Consider the following 25000-nt stretch of genomic DNA (forward strand, 5'->3'; position numbering starts at 1 on the left):
AGAGCGAACTGAAGTGAAATGTTCTTATGTTCTTATGTTCTTATGAAGGGAGATACATACACACACACACACACACACACACACACATACTAATAAAATAAATATTAAAAAATATGTTCGTTTTCTGAGATTTAGAGAGAGAGAGAGAGAGAGAGAGAGAGAGAGAGAGAGAGAGAGAGAGAGAGAGAGAGAGACCAAAACGCTAAATCGCTGAGTCATGACCACAGAGAGAGAGAGAGAGAGAGAGAGAGAGAGAGAGAGAGAGAATTTTACCATATTCAAATTTCTGTGGAGAGTAAGATATTTCTCTCTCTCTCTCTCTCTCTCTCTCTCTCTCTCTCTCTCTCCATACCTTATTTGATTTTCTCTCCCTTCTTAGCCACCTCCCCTCCTCCCTCCCTCCCTTTCCTCCCTCCGGAAATACCTTCGCGAGCCTATTAATGTGAGAGAGAGAGAGAGAGAGAGAGAGGGGGGGAACTGAGTTAGATAGATAGATAGATAGATAGATAGATACATAGATACATACATACTGAGAGAAAGGTAAGGTAAGGTTAGGTTAGGTAAGATTAGATAAGGTAAGGCAAGGTAAGGTAAGGTAAGGTAAGGTAAAGTTAGGTAAAGGAAGGTAAGGTTAGATAAGGTAAGGCAAGGTAAGGTAAGGTGAGGTAAAGTAAGGTAGGGTAGGGTAAGGTTAGGTAAGGTAAGGTAAGGTTAGGTAAGGTAAGGTAAAGTAAGGTAGGGTAGGGTAAGGTTAGGTAAGGTAAGGTAAGGTAAGGTAAGGTAAAGTAAGGTAGGGTAGGGTAAGGTTAGGTAAGGTAAGGTAAGGTAAGGTTAGTTAAGGTAAGGTAAGGTAAGGTAAGGTAAGGTAAAGTTAGGTAAAGGAAGGTAAGGTTAGTTAAGGTAAGGTAAGGTTAGGTAAGGTAAAGTTAGTTAAGGTAAGGTAAGGTAAAGTTAGGTAAAGTAAGTTAAGGTAAGGTAAAGTAAGGTAAGGTAAGGTAAGGTAAAGTTAGGTAAAGGAAGGTAAGGTTAGTTAAGGTAAGGTAAGGTAAGGTAAGGTAAAGTTAGTTAAGGTAAGGTAAGGTAAGGTAAGGTAAGGTAAAGTTAGGTAAAGGAAGGTAAGGTTAGTTAAGGTAAGGTTAGGTAAGGTAAAGTTAGTTAAGGTAAGGTAAGGTAAAGTAAGTTAAGGTAAGGTAAAGTAAGGTAAGGTAAGGTAAGGTAAGGTAAGGTAAGGTAAAGTTAGGTAAAGGAAGGTAAGGTTAGTTAAGGTAAGGTAAGGTTAGGTAAGGTAAAGTTAGTTAAGGTAAGGTAAGGTAAGGTAAGCTAAGGCAAGGTAAGATAGATAGAGAGACACAGTTCCCAGGTAATAATCAAATGTTTTCGTCATTTTGAATAACTTAAAATTTATTCTTAGAACACGTAAAGTGGAGCATGACGGAGCCTTGACAGTGCATGGCCGGCAGGGATGGAGGAGGTGTTGGCCGGGCACTCCACCCATGGCCAGCACACCAGACTGTCCACTTCTCTTTATTTCTTATCTTTTTCTCCCTCTTATCATTTTTCTCTCTAACTCTCCTAATTCTCTAACTCTCTTATCCTTTTTATCTCTAACTCCCCTAATTCTCAAACTCTTAACTCTTTCTCTTATGATCCTATTCTCTAACTCTCCTAATTCTCTAACTCTCTTATCCTTTTTCTCTCTAACTCCCCTAATTCTCAAACCCTTATCTCTTTCTCTTATGATCCTATTCTCTAACTCTCTTATCCTTTTTCTCTCTAACTCCCCTAATTCTCAAATGCTTATCTCTTTCTGTTATGATCCTATTCTCTAACTCTCCTAATTCTGTAACTCTCTTATCCTTTTTCTCTCTAACTCCCCTAATTCTCTAATGATCCTATTCTGTAACTCTCTTATCCTTTTTCTCTCTAACTCCCCTAATTCTCAAACGCTCATCTCTTTCTCTTATGATCCTATTCTCTAACTCTCCTAATTCTCTAACTCTCTTATCCTTTTTCTCTCTAACTCCCCTAATTCTCAAATGCTTATCTCTTTCTCTTATGATCCTATTCTCTAACTCTCCTAATTCTGTAACTCTCTTATCCTTTTTCTCCCTAACTCCCCTAATTCTCAAACGCTTATCTCTTTCTCTTATGATCCTATTCTCTAACTCTCCTAATTCCTCCACAACTTCTATCCTTTTTCTCTAACTCCCCTAATTCTCAAACGCTTATCTCTTTCTCTTATGATCCTATTCTCTAACTCTCCTAATTCTCCAACTCTCTTATCCTTTTTCTCTCTAACTCCCCTAATTCTCAAACGCTTATCTCTTTCTCTTATGATCCTATTCTCTAACTCTCCTAATTCTCCAACTCTCTTATCCTTTTTCTCTCTAACTCCCCTAATTCTCAAATGCTTATCTCTTTCTCTTATGATCCTATTCTCTAACTTTCCTAATTCTCAAACTCATCTCTTTCAAACATAATTTCTCATCTCTCTTTTCTCCTGTGGTCCTACTTTGCATTATTATTATTATTTACTTCTATTATTATTTTTTTTTTTGGGGGGGGGCTGCCTGTAGAATCGATAGGTGCCTCATCAACGACCCCAGCCCGGTAGTGGAGCAGGCAAATTTTTTTTATAGTGGCGCACGGGAGTTTCTCGGTTTCATTCCCCGAACGTCTTTTTTTATATATGTTTTACCTATAGGGCCAGTAGGGTCTTTCAGTGGGGCCTGGCTCATTACGGCGCAGGCAAGTGTTTATAGGGGTGCCATCTTGCTTGGCTTATGCTGCCCGCCTGGAGACAATCTTTGATCCTCCTTAAGACCTCAAAAAACTCAGGTCCATCCTAAAAGCTGTCAATTCCATCTCCAAACACTATTGCACTAACATAGCTACTGATATTCATTTTAAATCATTGTAAAAATCACTCATGATAATTGTTGTTCAGAATCGCTACATGGGTCGGAAAGCGGACAGTATATACTATGTTCCAAGTACGACAGTCTGGTACGTGGCCATGGAAGGCGTTGCTTGGGCCTAACATACACACGCACACACACACACGCACATACATGGATATTAAAGCTAAAACATCGGTAGCCAAAAGAGACACCATCGACGCAGACTCCAGCCGGGCGAGTGAGGCAGCCAGGCGTTAAAAGCACTCTTAGAACCACTCACAAGCACTCTCAGGAACACTCGTAATAGTATTCTCAGTAACATTCTTAGAAGCACTCTCAGGAACACTCTTAATTAATAGCATTCTCAGTAACATTCTTAGAAGCACTCTCAGAAACACTCTTAATTAATAGCATTCTCAGTAACATTCTTAGAAGCACTCTCAGAAACACTCTTAATTAATAGCATTCTCAGTAACATTCTTAGAAGCACTCTCAGAAACACTCTTAGTTAATAGCATTCTCAGTAACATTCTTAGAAGCACTCTCAGGAACACTCTTAATTAATAGCATTCTCAGTAACATTCTTAGAAGCACTCATAGGACAACTCTTAACAGCATTCTCAGTACCACTTTTAGGAGCACTCTTAGTAGGATTCACTTAAGAGGGAGACCATTACATATTAGATAAATGTATATGAAACTGTGTGGAGGAGGCCTGGAGTCCCTTCAAAAATAACCCCCTATATCATCACTACGAAAGTTAGTGAGATAAGAAAAAAGTCGCGAGCTTAAAATGTACAGAGCGCCAATAGCATCACTGCAAGCGTTTCCTCATATGTAGAGATTGATACACATATTTACCTACATGAATAGCACAAAGGTACATAAAATAAATAATAGAGTAATAACAATAGTGAAAATAAGAAATAATAAGAAATGAAATAAAGGTGAAGACAACTTAGAGATTAAAAAGAAGAAGAAAAGGTTGAAAAATATGAGTTTAGATAAGCAGAAAAAAGAAAAAATTTGACAAGTGTGAAAATGATGAACACAAAACATTAACCAGTCGTAACTTTGAGACCATAATCACACACACACACACACACACACACGCACACACACACACTGGCCGCCCCACACCCCCACCGCGCTAATAAATATTAAGACTGTAAAAATAAAAATACTGTATGCGTATGAAATGTAAAAAATGCTTACTTATAAATAACTTACATAGTCACACGTTTACCATCGGCTTGACGGACTCGGGTTCAGCGGACACAGAACACGGATGACGGATGAATCTCACGGGACGAAAGAAACACATACGAGCGTCCTTACGAAACATACCGGCGAATTTTCACAACACAAGACAGGTCAAGAACTGGCATATCTGGCATTCATAAACACAGGTAGCGACGAAAAGGTGGTCTCATTAGCTGTGTTGCGAGTCTACATACGAGCGATTATGATATTGCAGCATAGGACAGGTGAAGGACAGGTATATCTGGCATTCATAAACACAGGTATGGATGAAAATGTGATCTCGTTAGCTGCATTGTGAGTCTATGTACGCACGATTACGATATTGCAACACAGACAGGTGAAGGACAGGTGTATCTGGTATTCAGGAACACAGGTAATTCATAAACACAGGTATGGATGAAAATGTGATCTCGTTAGCTGCATTAAGTAGTCTATAACATCGACACAATATTGCAACACAGACAGGTGAAGGACAGGTGTATCTGGTATTCAGGAACACAGGTAATTCATAAACACAGGTATGGATGAAAATGTGATCTCGTTAGCTGCATTGCGAGTCTACGTACAAGCGATTACGATATTGCAACACAGACAGGTGAAGGACAGGTATGTCTGGCATTCAGGAACACAAGTAACTCGTAAACATAGGTAGGGGCGAAAAGGGGGTCTCGTTAGTTGCATTGCGAGTCTACGTACGCACGATTACGATATTGCAACACAGCACAGGTAAAGGAAAGGTATATCTGGCATTTGTAACATAGCTATGGGTAAAAAGGTGGTCTCGTTAGCTGTGTTATGAGTCTACATACGAGCGATTACGATATTGCAACACAGCACAGGTGAAGGACAGGGATATGTGGCATTCATAAACACAGGTAAGTTATAAAAAGGTGATGTCATTAGCTGTGTTATGAGTTTATGTACGAGCGACTACGATATTGCAACACAGCACAGGTGAAGGACAGGCATATCTGGCATTCATAAACACAGGTAAGTTATAAAAAGGAGATGTCATTAGCTGTGTTATGAGTTTATGTACGAGCGATTACGATATTGCAACACAGCACAGGGGAAGAGAAGGTATATATATCTGGCATTCATAAACACAGGCATGGGTAAAACGGCATTCTCGTAAGCTGCAGAAACGTACCAAAAGTCAACTCGTAATTGGACAGTCCGCTAAGTCGAGGGTAAACTGTACAACTCTTTAAGTGTTCGTCCGACAACACAGAAACACTAACGGAGGGTGGAGTGGCCCTAGGGAACCCCACAGTGCCTGGGGTGTGTGTGCCAGTCTGTGTGTGTGTGTGTGTGTGTGTGTGTGTGAGGTATTCAAATCTGCGCACATACATATACATACAAATTGAAGCTTACTTATAAAAGAATGAACTCTTGTCGAAATAAAAATAATAATAATAATGATAATGATGATTGTGATAGATATGAAGGTTCAGCAATCTATAATTCGACAATAGAAGAAGAAGGACACATTAAGACTAGAGTGAGCACCGTACACACACACACACACACACACACACACACACACACTAGTTACTATTATGCCATCACAAATTAATCATATATTGCAATTACTATTATTATTATTATTATTATTATTATTATTATTATTATCATCATTGAACTTTCTTTCTCTACCTCAGTCTGCATTACGTAGACACACACACAGACACACACACACACACACACACACACTGCTCTAGGCTATGTGTATCAAGTCTGTCTGTGTGTGTGTGTGTGTGTGTGTGTGTGTGTGTGTGTGTGTGTGTGTGTGTGTGTGTGTGTGTGTGTCCTCCTCCTCCTCTTCCTTTTCTTCTAACTATCTCCAATTTCTTTTATTTTTAGACGGGAAACTACTTCTTTTTCTGCATGTGTGTGTGTGTGTGTGTGTGTGTGTGTGTGTGTGTGTGTGTGTGTGTGTGTGTGAATCGTTCTGCCCCACACCCCAGCACGTGAGGTCCATCTCCTTAGCCAAGACTCAGACCTAAAATAAAACATAAACATGATCACTTAAATGTTATCACAAGAACAGAATCAGCACAGCACCGCCCTCTGTTCCGGGACTTTGGTTGCTCTGGAATGCACCACCACCAAGCTGCCCACTCAACCACTCAGCTAGCCACTTAAAAGCCAGTCAGCTAGTCAGTCAGCCAATCAGTCACTTAGCTAGCCAGTCAGTAAGATTATAACCATGCCAGCCAGCCAGTCAGTCACTCAACCAGTCAGCTAGCCACTCAAAAAACAGTCAGCTAGTCAGTCAGCCAATCAGTCACTTAGCTAGCCAGTCAGTGAGGTTATAACCATGCCAGCCAGCCAGCCAGTCAGTCAATCAACCAGTCAGTCAGTTAACCAGTCAACCAGTCAGCTAGCCACTTAAAAGCCATCCAGCTAGTCAGTCAGCCAATCAGTCACTTAGCAAGCCAGTCAGTAAGGTTATAACCATGCCAGCCAGTCAGTCAGTTAACCAGTCAACCAGTCAGCTATCCACTCAAAAAACAGTCAGCTAGTCAGTCAGCAAGCCATTCAGTAAGATTATAACCCTGCCAGCCAGTCAGTCAGTTAGATAACCAGTCAGCCAGGCAGTCAACCAACACTCAGGCCTGTCCACCAATGCACCAAAGAGCAAGGACTTGACCACAGCCACACACACGTTACCACCAAAGGACATTCCAACACCGCCTACGCCAATAAATAAAGGGAACGGAAATTATCAAAGGCAACCGAGGGATACATAACCTCTAGACAGCCTGTTATGTAAGTCCCTCCCTCCGTAAACGTGTTCATTATCGCGTTTTAGAAGGTCGTAATAAATAAGTTAGGATGCAGTGTATCTGGAAGCAAAGGAATGGAAATTATCGAAGGCAACCGAGGGATACATAACCTCTAGACAGCCTGTTATGTGTAAGTCCCTCCCTCCGTAAACGTGTTCATTATCGCGTTTTAGAAGGTCGTAATAAATAAGTTAGGATGTAGTGTATCTGGAAGCAAAGGAATGGAAATTATCGAAGGCAACCGAGGGGACTGTAACCTCAAGACAGCCCGTTACGTAAGTCCCTCCCTCCGTAAACATGTTCATTATCGCGTTTTAGAAGGTCGTAATAAATAAGTTAGGATGCAGTGTATCTGGAAGCAAAGGAATGGAAATTATCGAAGGCAACCGAGGGGACTGTAACCTCAAGACAGCCCGTTACGTAAGTCCCTCCCTGCGTAAACGTGTTCTAATCACTGTTCTAAAATGTCGTAATAAATAAAAAAGGGAAAAGTGAAGCTGGAATGAAGGGAACGGAAATCATCGAACGGAACCGAGGCGACCGTAACCTCAAGCCAGCCTGTTATGTAAGTCCCTCCCTCTGTAAACATGTTCTAATGGTCGTTTTAGAATGCTGTAATAAATATATAAGAGTCGAATGAATCTGGAAGCAAGGGAACGGAAATCTTTGAACGGAACCGAGGCGACCATAACCTCAAGCCAGCCATTCTAATGTGGTTTTTTTAGAATGCTGTGATAAATATATAAGAGTCGAATGAATCTGGAAGCAAGGGAACGGAAATCTTTGAACGGAACCGAGGCGACCATAACCTCAAGCCAGCCTGTTTCGTAAATTCCTCCCTCCGTAAATGTGTTCGCAATTGGTGATTTAAAACGTTGTATATAAATAAATAAGTTGAGTGTATCTGGAAGCAAGGGAAAGTAAATTATCGAGGGGAACCGAGGGAATCGTAGCCTCAAGACGGCCTGTTACGTAAGTCCCTCCCTCTGTAAACGTGTTCTAATCGTGATTCTATAAGGTGGGTGAAGCGGCGTTTGACTGATTGAAGCGTACAGAGACGGTGCAGGATCGAGAAGGTGGAGTGCTTTTGACTGTTCATAGACACCATTCAAAAATTAACTTCAAAGATCTCTATAAAATCCGTCATAGGGACTCTTGTTTCCTCATGTTTTTTTACCTTTTAAAAGCTCCCTAAGGAGTCAAGGTATCCCCAGCCAGGAGTCTTTGCTTCAGGGAAAGTCTCCAAGCTCCAGTGTTGCATATTACAAGCTTTTTTAAGTTTCACATTTTAGCGTCCTTTGCCTCACAGGCTTGGGTGGGCTACGAGTCACTCCCACTCTTGGTATAAAAATAAATAAATAAATAACATAAATAGAATCAGAAATGTCAAGTACAAATCTGAATGGCGTGTACGAACTAGCAAAGACTGAGAGAAAGAAGACCACAAAAAAAGCTCATCTTCTCAAAACCTTTCGGCAGCTCCTACTGCGACTCTTTCCCAAGGCTCTCAAGAAGATGAGGAGTTGGGTTCTCTTGCAAAACCTTGCAAAGCCTTGCAAAATCTAGCAAAACCTCGCAAAACCTTGCAAAGGTACCCATGAAATGCCCCGCCACTTCTATGAGAGCCTCGAGAAACAGATGCACGAAGGAACCAATTGAAGCCTTTGAGAATGTAAAACAAGACCTGACTGTCTAGTGAGGAAGCTGCAAGGTGGGCGGCGTGCAGGGCAGGACGAAAGGGAAACAGAGGAAGAAGAGGAGGAAGAGGAAAGCAAAGACAGAAGCAATCTTATGCATGGAATCTTGCACAAAATAACATGAGGGTCTTTTCTACATTGTGAACCTTTCAGAAACACACGTGAAAGACTCTCATTTGACGTGTAAAGACTGTAAACCTCTGCAAACACAGGAAGAGAGCGAGAAAGGGAGACACAGAAATCCACAAATCAAATGAGTCTTTTCCACATCGCAAGCCTTCAGAAACACACAAAAAGACCCTCATTTGACGCCTAAAGACCGACTGTCGCACACCTCCCCGGAAGACACACCTGGGCGCCGGCTACTCCCCACAGTATGCCGGGGTGTTGGTCTGGGTTGCGTGATCGGTGGCGGGGGAGGCGAGGGTGGAGGACGCGTTATTGAGGAGCGGCACATCGTGTTCATGCAGGAGGTTGGTCAGGAAGAGGTAGACGGGCTCGAAGGCGCGACGGTACCCCTGGGAAGTGAGGTGGAGGTAGTCGTACATGTCCCGGTGGTCGATGGAGCCGTCGCCCAGCACGAGGTCCTGGTCCACGTTTATGACCTGGAATATGGTGTGGTGAGGTCAAGGGAAAGGGAGGTCATGCTTGGAGAGTGCCTCAAGTTTCCACCAGACTGACAGCCTTCACCCTCTCAAAGTCTGCTGCCATGATGTCTGTTATAACTAGTTTCCTGGCAGCCTCTTCTTATTTCTGCGCATCCATCCTTCCCACGGCCTTCCTGCACCTCCTCAAGGCTTTCTGTTCAGCTCCAACCTTTGCTGTCCACCTCATGCATAGCTTTCCCTTGCCAGACTTTGCTCCTTGGTGTGGGTCCAAGTCTTTCAGGAGGGGAGTGCCAGAACACCTCACTAACCCAAGCTGTTGTTCTTATGTCATGTTTTTTTAGGAGGTGAGTGTTGGTGCCTGTTGATCAATGCTTTGCCTGCCCCTGCCTGCCTCCCTTACCATAAACACAAGTAAATCAATAGATGAACCAAAGCAGAGTCGTGGCTTACCTGACACAGGTCGATGGCGCGCAGTGACTCCTTGATGAGGGAGTTGACCTCATCGTTCTTCTCCCTCAGGCGGTTTGGCTTCTCCCCTCGTGGCAGGAGTGTCTGCAAGGCCAGGTACGGGAGGATTAAACACAGGGAAACACAAGGATATAAGGATACTGCAAGAGGTCACCCTACACATCCTTCTTTAGTATATCATTTCAAAGGCAAGAAAAAAAATGGCTTGGTTAGTGTTTTGATAGACAGATGGCGCCACTATAAAACACTTGCCTGGGCCATGACGGGCTGGGGCCAACTACCATCCAGGGCCCTCAAAAAAATAAATAAATAAATAAATAAATAATAAAAAAATTAGTCTTAACACACCCTCTATCAGTCCCTCCACCCATCACCCAGCTCAGCACACACACACACACACACACACACACACACACACACACACACACGCAAGCACACACACACACACACACGTACTCACCAAGGCCACAATGTACGCCTGCGGTTGCTTCTCTCGGATGGTTCGACAGATCTCGGTGATGCCGCCCGCCACCTCCGCCGCCGTGTGTTCGTGGTTGTTGGTCCCCACTAGCACCACCACCGCCTGCACACACACACACACACACGCACACACGGGGAAGGGGTTGTTTATTAGGGCTGGCAATGTTCAGTTATTTTCAAGAGGCATAAGACTACCCACATGCTGTCCTGAAGACCACCTACCAACACAGACTCAAGATTCTCTCTCTAAAAGGAGGATTAACCGTGTACCAGTGACGGGCCAAATTTGTGGCTTTATCGTGTACCAGCAACGGGCCAAATTTGTGGCTTTACCATGTACCAGCAACGGGCCAAATTTGTGGCTTTACCGTGTACCAGCAACGGGCCAAATTTGTGGCTTTACCGTGTACCAGCAACAGGCCAAATTTCTGCCATGATATCAACCCCCCAAAATAGATGATGCATAAACTGATCACAAATGCGTTTATATATATTATGAAGTGGTTTGTGTGAGTGATGATTTTTTCTCATTTTTCTCGCTTAGAGGGAAGGGCCTTTAAGAAACAAGATCCCTGCAGCTACCGGGTTATGGATGAGTCAAGCACTGTGTCATTACTAAGGGCAACAACAACAACAACAACAACAACAACAACAACAACAACAACAACAACAACAACAACAACAACAACAACAACAACAACAACAGCACCACGCACCTTAGGCTTAATGGACTCCAGCTCCCCATTCCTGAGGCGCCAGAGGACATGCTGCGTCTGGTCTCCGCCGATGCCAAAGTTCAGGCAGTGCATTGGCGCGAACCACTTCTCCCAGAGGTCGGTGCACTGCAGGTTGGCCACAATGGAGTCACCCACAAACACCACGTCCGGCTCCATCTCATGCGCCTGGTTGACGAAGCGGTTGTGCTGGAAAGGGCGAGGAAACGGTCACTTCGCGGGCCGGTCTGAGATGATTAGCCCCTTGACTGTGGATTTCCTACCAGAAGACCTCACCAAGCTACAGGAGTGGAACAAAAAGTGGCTGCTACAGTTTAATGAATAAAAATGTAGAAACAAAAAGTGGCTGCTACAGTTCAATGAAAAAAAAATGTAAAGTCCTGGACCTTGGGAGGGGATATCCAGCACACCAATACCACATCCACATGGGAAGCACTCCATTATCCACCACAGAGGCAGAGAAAGACCTGGGAATTACATCTCATATATTATCTCTTATTATTCTCCTTCTCTTTATTCTCTTTACTGTAGAGGAGGGAGGAAAGTGAGAGAGAGAGAGAGAGAGAGAGAGAGAGAGAGAGAGAGAGAGAGAGAGAGAGGTATAGTCAGTCATGGTTGAGTCACCACTGAGTATGACCAGTGACCTGACCTGACCATCACACTGCTATCTCCAAGACTCCCTCAGGTCACCCAGGGTCAGAAAATGAGGAAAATGACCTCAAAACAACATAATTCCACCTCAAAATGCCAAAAAATAAGTCAGTCTGCCATGGATGAGTCACCACCGAGTATGACCAGTGACCTGACCTGACCAGCACACGAGAGAGAGGTCACACAAGGTCAGAAAATAAGGAAAATGACCTCGAAACAACATAATTCCACCTCAAAATGCCAAAAAATAAGTCGGTCTGTCAAGGTTGAGTCACCACCGAGTATGACCTGGCCTGACCTGACCAAGCCTCCCAAAGGTCACCCAGGGTCAGAAAGTAAGGAAAAGCACCTCAAAACAACATAATTCCATCTCAAAATGCCAAAAAATAAGTCAGTCCGTCATGGCTGAGTCAGCACCCAGTATGAGCAGCCGTGACCTGACCTGACCTGACCCCTTACCATGCTGAGCCACCTGCCATCCCCGTGCACGTCTTCTAAGGGCGTGGGCACCGCTGCTGGGTTCATGGCGCCTCCCTCAGCCACAGACACGGCCACAGACACACACAGACACCCCTCAGCCCAGCCAGGGACGCTGATGATGATGTTGATTGGTGGGAGGATCTGCCTTTGCAACGGCGCCTCCTGTCACTGTCCCGTGGGAGGTGAGAAGGGAAGAGAGTGACAGGAAGGGAGAGAAAATGGAGAGAGAGAGAGAGAGAGAGAGAGAGAGAGAGAGAGAGAGAGAGAGAGAGAGAGAGAGAGAGAGAGAGAGAGAGAGAGAGAGAGAGAGAGAGAAAGACAGAGAGAAAGAGAGGGAGAGAAAAAATAAAGAGAAATACCTCAAAACAACATAATTTTGATATGATTATAATTCGTTTTCTTTCTGTTTTCTTTCATTTTATTTTATTTATCTTTATTTTATTGTATTTATTCTCTTTCTCTTTATTTTATTCATTGGAGGGAATTAAGAGAGAGAGAGAGAGAGAGAGAGAGAGAGAGAGAGAGAGAGAGAGAGAGAGAGAGAGAGCTTCTTATACCTAATAATGATACTAATAATAACAATAATGATCGAGGTACGCGTTGCCCCAGTGCTCAACTCCGTAACCTTGACGTACCCTTGAGCTACTACTTCTATAGAACTGGTTAAATAAGGCCGCGCAGGTGTCCAATTGATAAGAGTCTTTTTGATACTTAGTGAATAGATAGGCATGCAAGAATGACGATAGCGGAGAGAGAGAGAGAGGGGGGGGGGGGGAGAGAGAGAAAGGGGGGGAGAGAGAGGGGGAGAAAGGGGTGGGGGAGGGGCGAGAGAGAGAGAGACAGACAGACAGACAGACAGACGGACAGAGAAACACACACACACACACACACACGTAGCATATATATATACCACCACATGACACAGCACTCTTCCATCATAGACCTTCTTAATATCCGTTCAAACCCCCCCAAGTATGACTCTAAACACCTGTACAGCCCTATATGTATTTTGTAACCCTTATCTCACGTTGAAAGGTCTGTAAGGGAGTATATAGGAATGATGGCCGAAGAGGGGGGAGGCGTAAGGGGAGGCGAGGTATTGGTGTGTAATGAATTAGGAGGAGTTGAAAGCAGTGACAGGTGTTCGCAAATGAGTTCCCGAGCACCTGTGGCCATGGGAGGGTACGTGATTGAGGGTAACTCTTGATATTTAGACACAGTTACGGCAGGTGTGGAGTATAGCACGGACCTCCAGAAGCGCACTCCACTCCTTCACTCCCCTTCACTCCCTGGCCAACGATGTAAGATTATATATAACCAGTTTTCCTTTTGTTGTTGTTGTTCTTGTTTGCGATGTTGTTTTTGCTTGTTGTTTTCTTCCATTTCTGGTTTTTTTTCTTCCTATCTTCTTTTTATCATCTTCGTCATCTTCATCTCCTTCCCAGCATCCTCAACTTCTCTGTGTGATGTTGTGTGCGTCTTCAACCCTTCCCAGCGTCCTTAACTTCTCTGTGTGATGTTAGTGTGCGTCTTCAGCCCTTCCTAACATCCTTAACTTCTCTGTGTGATGTTGTGTGCGTCTTCAACCCTTCCCAGCATCCTCAACTTCTCCGTGTGATGTTGTGTGCGTCTTCAACCCTTCCCAGCATCCTCAACTTCTCCGTGTGATGTTGTGTGCGTCTTCAACCCTTCCCAGCATCCTCAACTTCTCCGTGTGATGTTAGTGTGCGTCTTCAGCCCTTCCCAACATCCTTAACTTCTCTGTGTGATGTTGTGTGCGTCTTCAGCCCTTCCCAACATCCTTAACTTCTCTGTGTGATGTTGTGTGCGTCTTCAGCCCTTCCCAACATCCTTAACTTCTCTGTGTGATGTTGTGTGCGTCTTCAACCCTTCCCAGCATCCTCAACTTCTCCGTGTGATGTTGTGTGCGTCTTCAACCCTTCCCAGCATCCTCAACTTCTCCGTGTGATGTTGTGTGCGTCTTCAACCCTTCCCAGCATCCTCAACTTCTCCGTGTGATGTTAGTGTGCGTCTTCAGCCCTTCCCAACATCCTTAACTTCTCTGTGTGATGTTGTGTGCGTCTTCAGCCCTTCCCAACATCCTTAACTTCTCTGTGTGATGTTAGTGTGCGTCTTCAGCCCTTCCCAACATCCTTAACTTCTCTGTGTGATGTTGTGTGCGTCTTCAACCCTTCCCAGCATCCTTAACTTCTCTGTGTGATGTTAGTGTGCGTCTTCAACCCTTCCCAGCATCCTTAACTTCTCTGTGTGATGTTAGTGTGCGTTTTCAACCCTTCCCAGCATCTTCCATCTCTCCGTGTGATGTTAGTGCCCTCCATCCTCCTCCTCCTCCTACTACTACTACTACTACTTCTTCTACTAGTATACTGCTACCCTCGCTGTTCCTCTAGTGGTTTAAACTGTTCGTAGGGTCATGGCATTGATGGGCCCACACTGGCTGTCCCTGTTAGCCGTGGTGGCGTCCGTGGTGGAGGCTGGGGACCTTCCATCACCAGACAACTACCGGGCTCTTGCAGGACACCAGGTAAGAAAGGGACTACTACTACCACTACTACTACTACTACTATTACTACTACTACTACTATTAACTCACTGACTGACTGACCTCTTGTAACCTCCTTCTGTCCTCAGGTATGGGAGACTGAGGACCCGCAGGCGAGGTCACTGTTGGCAGGACTCGAGGAGGAAGGACTTGCGGACATCCTTGGACACACGAGTTCGGTCCTACGGTTCAGAGTGGATCCGGAAGGTGTTTCAAGAGTATCCGATTCCCTCTTGAAGGCGCGTGTGGACTACCGAGTGGCAATTACTGACCTGGAGAGCCATTACGTGGTGAGAGAGAGAGAGAAAGAGAGAGAGAGAGAGAGAGAGAGAGAGAGAGAGAGAGACTTGATTCCTACCTCCATCATAACTTTGCTCCTGTTTCTCCTCCTCCTCCTCCTCCTACTAGCTACTACTACTACTTCTACTGCTACTACTACTTTTACTATCTTGCAGGAGATGGAGAGGGTAGCGCGGCGGGATGGCGTCATTAGGGCTGAAAAAATATCTTGTACGAGCGACTCCTGCCCAATACCTCTCATTGAAGAGTATATGGAGTTCACGGAGGTAAGAATGGACCTACTACTACTACTACTACTACTACTACTACTATTACTACTACTACTACTACTTCAACTAATACTACTACTATGGCCACAGATTGAGTGGTACCTGAAGGAGTTGGCCGCCCAGTCTTCGCGGGTTGAGTTGGAGTCCATTGGCAAGTCCATTGAGGGGCGTGACATCTGGAGGGTCATTATCAGGGCAGCCCAGGAAGGTATGTATAGCTACTACTACTACTACTACTGTAACTACTGCTACTACTACTACTACTACTACTATCGAGGCATATCTTATCTTTCAGTATCATGGATATTACCACAGAGAAGTAGTTATTATTATTATCATTATTATTATTATTATTATTATTATTATTATTATCGCTTGCAGGGGAGGGACAACGTAAGGCGGTGTGGCTTGAAGGAGGTGAGTAGGCTATAATTACGTACTACTACTACTACTCCTACTACTACTACTACTACCACTACTACTACTACCACTACTCTCTTCCCTAGGTCTGCACGCCCGGGAGTGGATATCGCCGGCCGTCACCATCAACCTCATCCACAAGATCGCCACCGACGAGTCCTTCCTCCCCGCGGGGATCGACGTGTACGCGGTGCCGATGGCCAACCCCGACGGCTACGTTTACTCCTGGACTGGGAACCGATTATGGCGGAAGAACAGGCGCCGGAATGATGGGAGTCGGTGCCGCGGCGTGGACCTCAACCGGAACTGGGATATGAAGTTTGGCGTCGGCGCTTCGAGCAACCCGTGTAGCGAGACTTACAAAGGAGTTGCCGCCTTCTCCGAGCCCGAGACTGTGGCTCTGAGCGAGGAGATGACCAGGGTGGCGGCGGGTAACGACCTTAAGCTGATGGTGGCGCTGCACTGCTACGGCCAGGTCCTTCTCTACCCCTGGGGATGGACGAGCGACCCAGCGCCGAATAAGGACGAGATGATCAAGGCAGGAAATGCTTTCGCTAAGGCTGCTCTGAAGGGCCGCGGCAGGAAGTACAGTGTAGCGAACAGCGGGTCAGAGTTCTACTACGCGGCTGGCGCAACGGACGACTGGGCCAAGGGGAAGCTGGGGACCCCGTATTCCTACACCCTGGAGCTGCCGGACGAAGGGAATTTTGGCTTCACGCTGCCGGCTGATCGCATTCCCTTCACGTTCGAAGAAGTGAAGAGGGGAATCATAGAGCTTATTTATGTAGTATTCAATGAATAAATGTTACACCGGGCCAAGGTGAATTAAGCAGGAGACCCCGTATTCCTACACCTAACTGGAGCTGCCTGACGAAGGGGAGTTTGGCTACAGGGGAGTTAGAAGGCTTGTTTGTGTAGTATTCCAGGATTAAATGTTATATACGGGCAAAACAAATGTCTACACCTAGCTAGAGCTGCCTGACGAAGGGGAGTTTGGCTACAGGGGAGTTAGAAGGCTTGTTTGTGTAGTATTCCAGGATTAAATGTTATATACGGGCAAAACAAATGTCTACACCTAACTGGAGCTGCCTGACGAAGGGGAGTTTGGCTACAGGGGAATTAGAAGGCTTGTTTGTGTAGTATTCCAGTATTAGATGTTATATACGGGCAAAACAAATGTCTACACCTAACTGGAGCTGCCTGACGAAGGGGAGTTTGGCTACAGGGGAGTTAGAAGGTTAGATGTTATATACTGGCAAAACAAATGTCTACACCTAACTGGAGTTGCCTGACGAAGGGGAGTTTGGCTACAGGGGAATTAGAAGGCTTGTTTGTGTAGTATTCCAGGATTAAATGTTATATACGGGCTAAACAAATGTCTACACCTAACTGGAGCTGCCTGACGAAGGGGTTTGGCTTCACGCCGCCGGCCGATCACATTCCCTTCACGTTCCAAGATGTGAAGAGGGGAATTAGAAGGCTTGTTCGTGTAGTATTCAAGGATTAATTGTTACACTGGCACGTTAGATGTCTCCCTCGTCTTCTTGTTCTTCTTTCTCCTCCTCCTCCTCCTACTACTGTTACTACTCCTACTACTACTGCTACTACTACTATTACTGCTACACACCCAAAAGCTATATATAAAGATAAACGATGATTTCCCCGCTGCCAGTATCAGGTAAAGATCAGTTAGTAATTGGTCTAAGTTAATATTGGTCCGTACGAGGTGATGGGAAGGATAGAGAAACAGCTTCCTTTCTTCCGTCTAGTCTTAGCAAGGGTTTATTGTGCAGCATTTAGTGGAAAGAGGAACAAACGTAGCCCATCATAATATGCATCTCTAAATCTTTGGACAAGGGACCGCATTCTTAAACACATCGGCGACGCACTTCCCTCGTTTGAAAAGCCTCGCGGAAAAGTACCTGGAATTCTCATGGACTGTTTGGTGGTGCCAGTGATAGCTTTACACGACTTCTGCATCTTGAAAACCACCCATGAGAACCAGGTCACTCTTCTCTGTGGCCTTGGGAAACAGTCGTAGGTAATGGGAGGGAGAGAGTCTATTTGAAAAGCCTATCAGAGAAGTACCTGGGATTCTCATGTACTCTTTTGTAATGCCAGGGATAGTTTTACACGACTTCTGCATCTTGAATTGAAAAACCACCCATGAAAACCTGGTCACTCTTCTCTATGGCCTTAGGAAACAGCCTCTCGTAGAAGTTGCTGGGATTTCCATGGACTGTTTGGTGGTCCCAGTGATAGTTTTACACGACTTCTACATCTTGAAAGGGAAAAATACCCATGAAAACCCGGTCACTCTTCTCTGTGGCCTTGGGAAGTGGTCGTGGTTGGAGCCCGATACGTTTAAGAATGAGGACCTGTATCGTACGGGTACTAGATATGGTCAACATCGACGAATGGGATTATGTCAAACGCAGAGGACAGCCGCCAGACACCAGGCCGGCCAGACTTGTAACATAAATAAGAATATGTACAATCTATTTCTCCTCCTCCTCCTTCTTTGTCTTCTTCTTCCTCTAGGTAACACAAAGGGGTTGAATACTGAGGTTGGGCAAACTGAGCACCTTAGAAACACAGTGTTGCAAGTGTGTGTGTGTGTGTGTGTGGTCACTGAATAGGGTCTAAAACTACCTTATGAATTAAAAGAAAAAAATATGAATGAAACTTTTAAAAAATGTTCTCGTCATCACTTTTGAGGTGAACACTTGCGACCCCGTGGCTCTGAAGGGCTCAGTTCAACACACACACACACACACACACACACACACACACACACACACACACACACACACAAACACACACACACACACTTGCACAATCATCATCTTTGGTCTACACACCATAATCACAGTACTGAATACAGTATATCATCTCTCTCTCTCTCTCTCTCTCTCTCTCTCTCTCTCTCTCTCTCTCTCTCTCTCTCTCTCTCTCCTTCGCCTTTTCCGAGAGATCAATATATTTTTTTTCTGGTCGAATTTCTCTTTCTTTTTCTCCAACTTTGGCATGCAAGATTGGCTTCAAGAACACACACACACACACACACACACACACACACACACACACACACACACACACACACACGCACATGGGGTAGTACGTTTTACATTCTTAGTTCAGTCCTGAATAGATATATATGGAGATAAGAATGCACACACACACACACACACACACACACACACACACACACACACACACACACAAATAAATTAACTACCAACAAAACACTAAGGGAATATCACAAGAAATGACATGATGATCGATTAACGCAAAAGCGATCCCGGACATGACCAACTCAATACAGGGTCACAACAATGTACACGATAGACAGGCAGACAGTAACCTCGGCGACATTGCTATAAATAATTGATTCCCGGGAACTTGCGCAGCGGACAACCTCGGGGAGAACCTTGATTATGCTGCGGAGGGGACGGTAGGTAAGCAGCGCGCACACACACACACACACACACACACACACACACACACACACACACACACACACACACATATATACGCTCATACACAGTTCTTCCTTACAACGCTCAAAATATCAACTCCAGAGACATTTTGGGGTCATTTGATGCCCTGTGAATGTGAATAAGTCTACAGGTGCTTGTAGAAAAGTTAGATTTGTGTCCCTAAAGTGTAAAGTAAATATATATACACTTAGAAATTATCAAGAGAGACATTTGAAGGTAGTTGTATGCCCTGTGGATGTGAATAAGTCTAAGGGTGCTTGTAGAAAGGTTGGATTTGTGTCCCTGAAGTGTAAATATATATACACTTAGAAATTGTTTAAGTATGAAGCACTGGCAGGGAGAGAGAGCTTACACACACACACACACACACACACACACACACACACACACACACACACACACACACACACACACACAGACACACACACGCTGCTTCCCACATCCCAAAGTCATTACTACTACTGCAGATATCACAGTGAACGTAATATAGAGAACTTACTTATAATTATGTAGCCACTCAACAAGAGATACAATGTCATGATACACCAACACCTCCCCACACTCCTTGGGGGCCCTTCAGAGGAGTCTGGACCCTTACACTGTGCTGGAAGGGCCCTGGACTCTAGACAGTATTCCTAAACATACCAGCGACTCAGTTCCCATTATAGAAAAGCCTCTCGTGGAAGGTGCTGGGATTTTCACGGACTGTTTTGTGATGCCAGGGACAGTTTTACAAGTCTTCTGCATCTTGAAAAGGAAAAACACCCATGAAAGCCTGGTTAACCTTCCCTGTGGCCTTCGGAAATAGCCATAATGATAGAGAGAGTCTGTTTCAAAAGCCTCTCGTGGAAGTTGCTGGGATTTTCATGGACTGTTTTGTGATGCTGGGGACAGTTTTACAAGTCTTCTGCATCTTGAAAAGGAAAAGCACCCATGAAAGCCTGGTTAACCTTCCCTGTGGCCTTCGGAAATAGCCATAATGATAGAGAGAGTCTGTTTCAAAAGCCTCTCGTGGAAGTTGCTGGGATTTTCACGGACTGTTTTGTGATGCCAGGGACAGTTTTACAAGTCTTCTGCATCTTGAAAAGGAAAAACACCCATGAAAGCCTGGTTAACCTTCCCTGTGGCCTTCGGAAATAGCCATAATGATAGAGAGAGTCCGTTTCAAAAGCCTCTCGTGGGAGTTGCTGGGATTTTCATGGACTGTTTTGTGACCCTGGTGATAGTTTTACACGGCCCAAAATGCAAAAAAATAAGTCAGTCTGTCATGGTTGAGTCAGCACCGAGTATGGCCAGTGACCTGACCTGACCATCACACGAGAGAGGTCACCCAGGGTCAGAAAATAAAGAAAATTACCTCAAAACAACATAATTTCACCTCAAAATGCCAAAAAATAAGTCAGTCTGTCATGGTTGAGTCACCATCGAGTATGACCAGCCGTGACCTGACCTGACCATCGCACCATCAAGGGAAATTGTCATACTGGGACCCTGATATGTCTAAGAATACAGACCACTCTATGCCTATTAGAAACAAGTCATACATTTAACATGGGTCCAAATATGTGCGTTCCCTCACTATACATAGGCCTATAGTATTCTTACGGGCCTATACACTCCTTCTTATATGTCTCTTCTTTTCCCTAGGCTCAAAATTCAAACAAGGTTCCATATATATGCCTTTCCTCAATATACATAGGCCTATTTCCTCCTTCTAGGCCTATACACTCCTTATTGTCTTCCATTCCCTAGGCTCAAAATTCTAAAAGGGTTTCATATATATGCTTTTCCTCAATATACATAGGCCTATATCCTCCTCCTAGGCCTATACACTCCTTATTGTCTTCCTTTCCCTAGGCTCAAAAATCTAACAGGGTTCCATATATATGCCTTTCCTCAATATACATAGGCCTATATCCTCCTCCTAGGCCTATACACTCCTTATTGTCTTCCTTTCCCTAGGCTCAAAATTCTAAAAGGGTTTCATATATATGCTTTTCCTCAATATACATAGGCCTACTTCCTCCTCCTAGGCCTATACACTCCTTATATGTCTCTTCCTTTCCCTAGGCTCAAAAATCTAACAGGGTTCCATATATATGCCTTTCCTCAATATACATAGGCCTACTTTCTCCTTAATGTCCCTGTAGGCTTATGGTGTGGCCCTTTCTCTATGCTAAAAATGTCCTATGCTTTCAATATAATACAAGGAGCTTTTTCTTACTAATATACATGGGCCTATTTCCTCCATAAGGGCCCTGTTTTGAGTGCGTATAATGTTCCTGTGGTCTTGTGGTGTAGGCCCCTTTCTCTATGCTACAAATGTCCTATGCTTTCAATATATTACAAGGGCATTTTCTTACTAATATACATAGGCCTATTTCCTCCATAAGGGCTCTGTTTTTCAATGCTTATAAGGTTCCTGTATACTCCTTCTCTATGCTAAAAATGTTCCTATGCTTCTATGTCTATCAGAGCCCTGTTTTTCAATGCTCTAAATGTACCTGTATATACTCTTTCTCTGAGCTAAAAATGTCCCATGCTTTCATATATTACAAAGGCTTTTTCTTACTAATATACCAGGCTTGTGTTCCCCTTAAGGGCCCTGTATTTCAATGCTCTAAAGGTGCCTGTATATACTCTTTCTCTGAGCTAAAAATGTCCCATGCTTTCATATATTACGAAGGCTTTTTCTTACTAATATAACAGGCTTGTGTTCCCCTTAAGGGCCCTGTTCTTCAATGGTTTTAAGGTAATTTCTCTTTCATTAAAATTCACCTTAATTTTTTTCTATAATTCTCTTGTATTTTCCAACAAACGATCTCTTTTTCAATTCATTCTTTTTCTTCTTTAAGTTTCTTTTCTGATTTGCTTGTAGTTTTAATTCTTTTCCTCTTTCTTTTCTTCTTTAGTTCTGGCATGCTTGTAATTCTTCTTTCTTTTTCTTTCTCTATGTCATATTTATCATTCTTCTTCTTCTTCTTCTCTTCATTCCTCTCACACTTTCAAATCTTCTCCTTCTTCTCAAACTTTCAATTCCTTTTCATTTTTTTCTCTTTAGTTTCCAGGACATTTTCAAATCTTCTTTTTTCTTCTTTCTCTACATCATATTTATCATTCTTCTTTTTTCCTTCTTCCTCTCAGACTTTCAATTCTTCTTCTTCTTCTTTTTCTCAAACTTTCAATTCTTTTTCATTTTTTTCTCTTTAATTTCCGGGACATTTTCAAATCATCTTTTTTCTCTCTAATTATCACACTTTTCCACACACACTCACTCGTTCAATCCCTCTCCATCCTTCTTCTCGTCTCCTCTCTCGCACTTTCCCGCAAACGCACCCTCGGGAACCTCCAAAACCCACAAAAACGCACCGATGAACACACACACACTTAGGGCCTCCGTACAGCAGTGTTTGGAATGACTACGAACCTTCCTAGAACCTCAAGTCCACATACAAGTCTTAACACACATAAAACCCACATTTAAAGTCAATATATATCGCATGGAGTGCCTAGATCCACTCTTCCGCCACCTATCCGCTCCCTGACTGCGTCTTCTTCTTCTCGGCGTCGACTTTGAACCTGTCGTACTTCCGCCACGATCCGTTGATGCAGGTCCCAGCGCCGCGCCACCAGTGATTGATGTCCTCGTAGTGCTGGCGGTGGCCTTCGTCATGGAGCATGGAGCAGAGGCGGCACATGAAGTAGGTGTTGATGAACTCACCCGTGCCCTTCCACCTGCAGACACAACACAGGGATAGAGACATGGAACTTAGAGATAGTATATGCCACAGAGGGACATGGGTACAGACTCCACCAGCCAACATAACCTTAGATAGAGGCAGGGAATGTGTTAGGAGTGACATGTACCAAAGAGGGACATGGGTACAGACTCCACCAGCCAACAGGACCATAGATAGAGGCAGGGAATGTGTTAGGAGTGACATGTACCAAAGAGGGACATGGGTACAGACTCCACCAGCCAACAGGACCATAGATAGAGGCAGGGAATGGATTAGGAGTGACATGTACCAAAGAGGGACATGGGTACAGACTCCACCAGCCAACAGGACCATAGATAGAGGCAGGGAATGTGTTAGGAGTGACATGTACCAAAGAGGGACATGGGTACAGACTCCACCAGCCAACAGAACCATAGATAGAGGCAGGGAATGTGTTAGGAGTGACATGTACCAAAGAGGGACATGGGTACAGACTCCACCAGCCAACAGAACCATAGATAGAGGCAGGGAATGTGTTAGGAGTGACATATGCCAAAGAGGGACATGGGTAGAGGGTCACACAGGGCATTGATGCAAGAAACAACTCAAGGGAAACAAAAAGAAAGTGAAGAGAAAAAAAATAATAATTGATGCTCCTGAAAAGTGTAAAGTAAAGAGTGGCTAAAAGAAACGTCAATAGGATAGTAGTAGTAGTAGTAGTAGTAGTAGTAGTAGTAGTAGTAGTAGTAGTAGTAGTAGTAAAACATGACAAGAAAACGAACGAGATCAACCGAGATACACCTATATATATGAATAAGTGCTCACCTGAAGTACTCGTTATAGAGGTCGTCGTTCTGGTCCAGGAGGTGCAGGTAGTCCGCCAGGTCCTTCGGGGACTCAAAGTCGTCCACGTGAATGTAGGACTTCTCAGGGGCCTGGCGGGCGTAGTCCTCGGGGTGCGCGCCCATCACGATAGGCAGGATGTGGTGGCTGGGGGGAGAGAGAGACGGGTGAGGAGGGGAGGAAGGGACGGGAGAAAGTCAGGAAGAGAGGTGAGGGAGGGAGAGAGAGAGAGAAAGGGATGAGCAGGGGAGGAAGGGAGGGGACAGAAAGTCATGAGGAAGAGAAGAGAGGTAGGGAGGTGAGGGAGAGAGAGGGAGAGGGAGAGGGATGAGGGGAGGAAGGGAGGGGAGAGAAAGTCATGAGGAAGAAAGAGAAGACAGGTAGGGAGGTGAGGGAGAGAGGAAGAGGGAGAGGGATGAGGGGAAGAAGGGAGGGGAGAGAAAGTAATGAGGAAGAAAGAGAAGAGAGGTAGGGAGGTGAGGGAGAGAGAGGGAGAGGGATGAAGAGAGGGAGAGGGATGAGGGGAAGTAGGGAGGGGAGAGAAAGTCTTGAGTATGTGAGAAAAGGGAGTCAGAGAGAGAGAGAGAGAGAGAGAGAGAGAGAGAGAGAGAGAGAGAGAGAGACGGAGGAGATACAAGCAGGGACAGACACACAGGTTAATTAATACTAAGGACACATTAGGAACAACACTTGGATTAGACTTTATCATGCGTGGGACGGAACACAAACAGGAAACCAACAGACAGATGACCAGAGTGACAGAATGGACAGAATACATCATAGAAGCAGCAAAGTTGATGGCATACAGTATAGGTGCGCATAGCCTCAGCGCTCACCTCTGTTACATTGCAGTTGAAAATGAGAAATTGTATAAGAAATGAGGTCAGAGAGAGAGAGAGAGATAGTGTGAGAGAGAACCAGGTGAAGAGATGTATGTATGTGTGTATGTGTGTGTGTATGTGTGTGTGTATGTATGTATGGGGGGGGAGAGCTTAGAAAGTCCAAACATGATATTCAAATATTTATCAAAAGGATGTTATTTTTCTTTTTTGAGGGGGCGATGAGGACCATTGTAGGGGAGAGAGAGAGAGAGAGAGAGAGAGAGAGAGAGAGAGAGAGAGAGAGAGAGAGAGCAATGTCACCCTTTTAAGTGGAAAATGAGGAGGAGGAGGAGGAGAGGAAGAAATAAAACACAGAGAGAGGAAGGAAGGAAGGAAGGAAGGAAGGAAGGAAGGAAGGAAGGAAGGAAGGAAGGAAAATGAGAAAGAAATAATATAAATAAATAAAATAAATGGAAGAGGAAGAAAAGGAAGAGG

General features: G+C 44.4%; 3 protein-coding genes and 1 long non-coding RNA gene across 19 annotated transcripts in view; 2 read left to right on the forward strand and 2 right to left on the reverse strand.

The window, feature by feature from the left end:
* The window catches only part of LOC126985224 (platelet-activating factor acetylhydrolase IB subunit alpha2-like), a 13362-nt gene extending 1151 nt beyond the window's left edge, over nt 1-12211 (reverse strand). Inside the window, exons 1-7 of one of the 9 annotated variants that reach the window (XR_007738397.1) lie at nt 12050-12210; nt 10922-11128; nt 10186-10308; nt 9708-9809; nt 7762-9254; nt 7355-7644; nt 6054-7062 (exon numbers count right to left, since the gene is read on the reverse strand). Coding sequence is in view for 1 of the 9 variants with exons in the window: in XM_050839839.1 (XP_050695796.1) it covers nt 9012-9254; nt 9708-9809; nt 10186-10308; nt 10922-11128; nt 12050-12115 (741 nt within the window). In the remaining 8 variants the exon portion in view is untranslated. Of the gene's footprint in view, nt 1-6053; nt 7645-7761; nt 9255-9707; nt 9810-10185; nt 10309-10921; nt 11220-12049 lie in introns of those variants that run through there. The other 8 variants (XR_007738392.1, XR_007738396.1, XR_007738394.1 and 5 more) reach the window with 8 other exon arrangements.
* On the forward strand, nt 3740-7422 carry LOC126985226 (uncharacterized). 3 transcript variants are annotated; one of them, XR_007738400.1, is made up of 3 exons: nt 3740-4500; nt 4629-6981; nt 7274-7422. It is a non-coding gene; the product is annotated as an uncharacterized LOC126985226 (long non-coding RNA). The 3 variants fall into 3 exon arrangements; XR_007738399.1 differs by lacking the exon at nt 7274-7422 and adding an exon at nt 7129-7271; XR_007738401.1 differs by lacking the exon at nt 7274-7422 and having other exon boundaries at nt 4629-6474; nt 6614-6751.
* Nucleotides 12212-13222: 1011 nt separating the features above from the next.
* On the forward strand, nt 13223-19550 carry LOC126985221 (carboxypeptidase B-like). Its single transcript, XM_050839837.1, has 8 exons — nt 13223-13371; nt 14501-14615; nt 14723-14923; nt 15089-15199; nt 15293-15410; nt 15584-15619; nt 15709-16859; nt 16948-19550. Coding segments are annotated over exons 1-7 (1299 nt in total). The 5' UTR covers nt 13223-13369; the 3' UTR covers nt 16425-16859; nt 16948-19550.
* Nucleotides 19551-21717: 2167 nt separating this feature from the next.
* Nucleotides 21718-25000, reverse strand: part of LOC126985219 (glycoprotein 3-alpha-L-fucosyltransferase A-like) — a 45432-nt gene continuing 42149 nt past the window's right edge. For all 6 annotated transcript variants that reach the window (XM_050839830.1, XM_050839831.1, XM_050839828.1 and 3 more), the window contains 2 exons: nt 23667-23831; nt 21718-22857 (listed from right to left, as the gene is read on the reverse strand). In XM_050839830.1, coding sequence (XP_050695787.1) covers nt 22653-22857; nt 23667-23831 — 370 coding nt within the window. In that variant the 3' untranslated portion in view covers nt 21718-22652. The remainder of the gene's footprint in view (nt 22858-23666; nt 23832-25000) is intronic.

Source organism: Eriocheir sinensis, chromosome 59 (genome assembly GCF_024679095.1).
Source record: "Eriocheir sinensis breed Jianghai 21 chromosome 59, ASM2467909v1, whole genome shotgun sequence".
Lineage (NCBI taxonomy): Eukaryota > Metazoa > Arthropoda > Malacostraca > Decapoda > Varunidae > Eriocheir > Eriocheir sinensis.

Bases quoted from the DNA above. Each gene is read 5' to 3' on its own strand.
- LOC126985221 (XM_050839837.1), top strand. The intron at 14,616-14,722 runs GTAAGAAAGGGA...TTCTGTCCTCAG, and splicing joins GGGCTCTTGCAGGACACCAG to GTATGGGAGACTGAGGACCC. The intron at 14,924-15,088 runs GTGAGAGAGAGA...ACTATCTTGCAG, and splicing joins ACCTGGAGAGCCATTACGTG to GAGATGGAGAGGGTAGCGCG.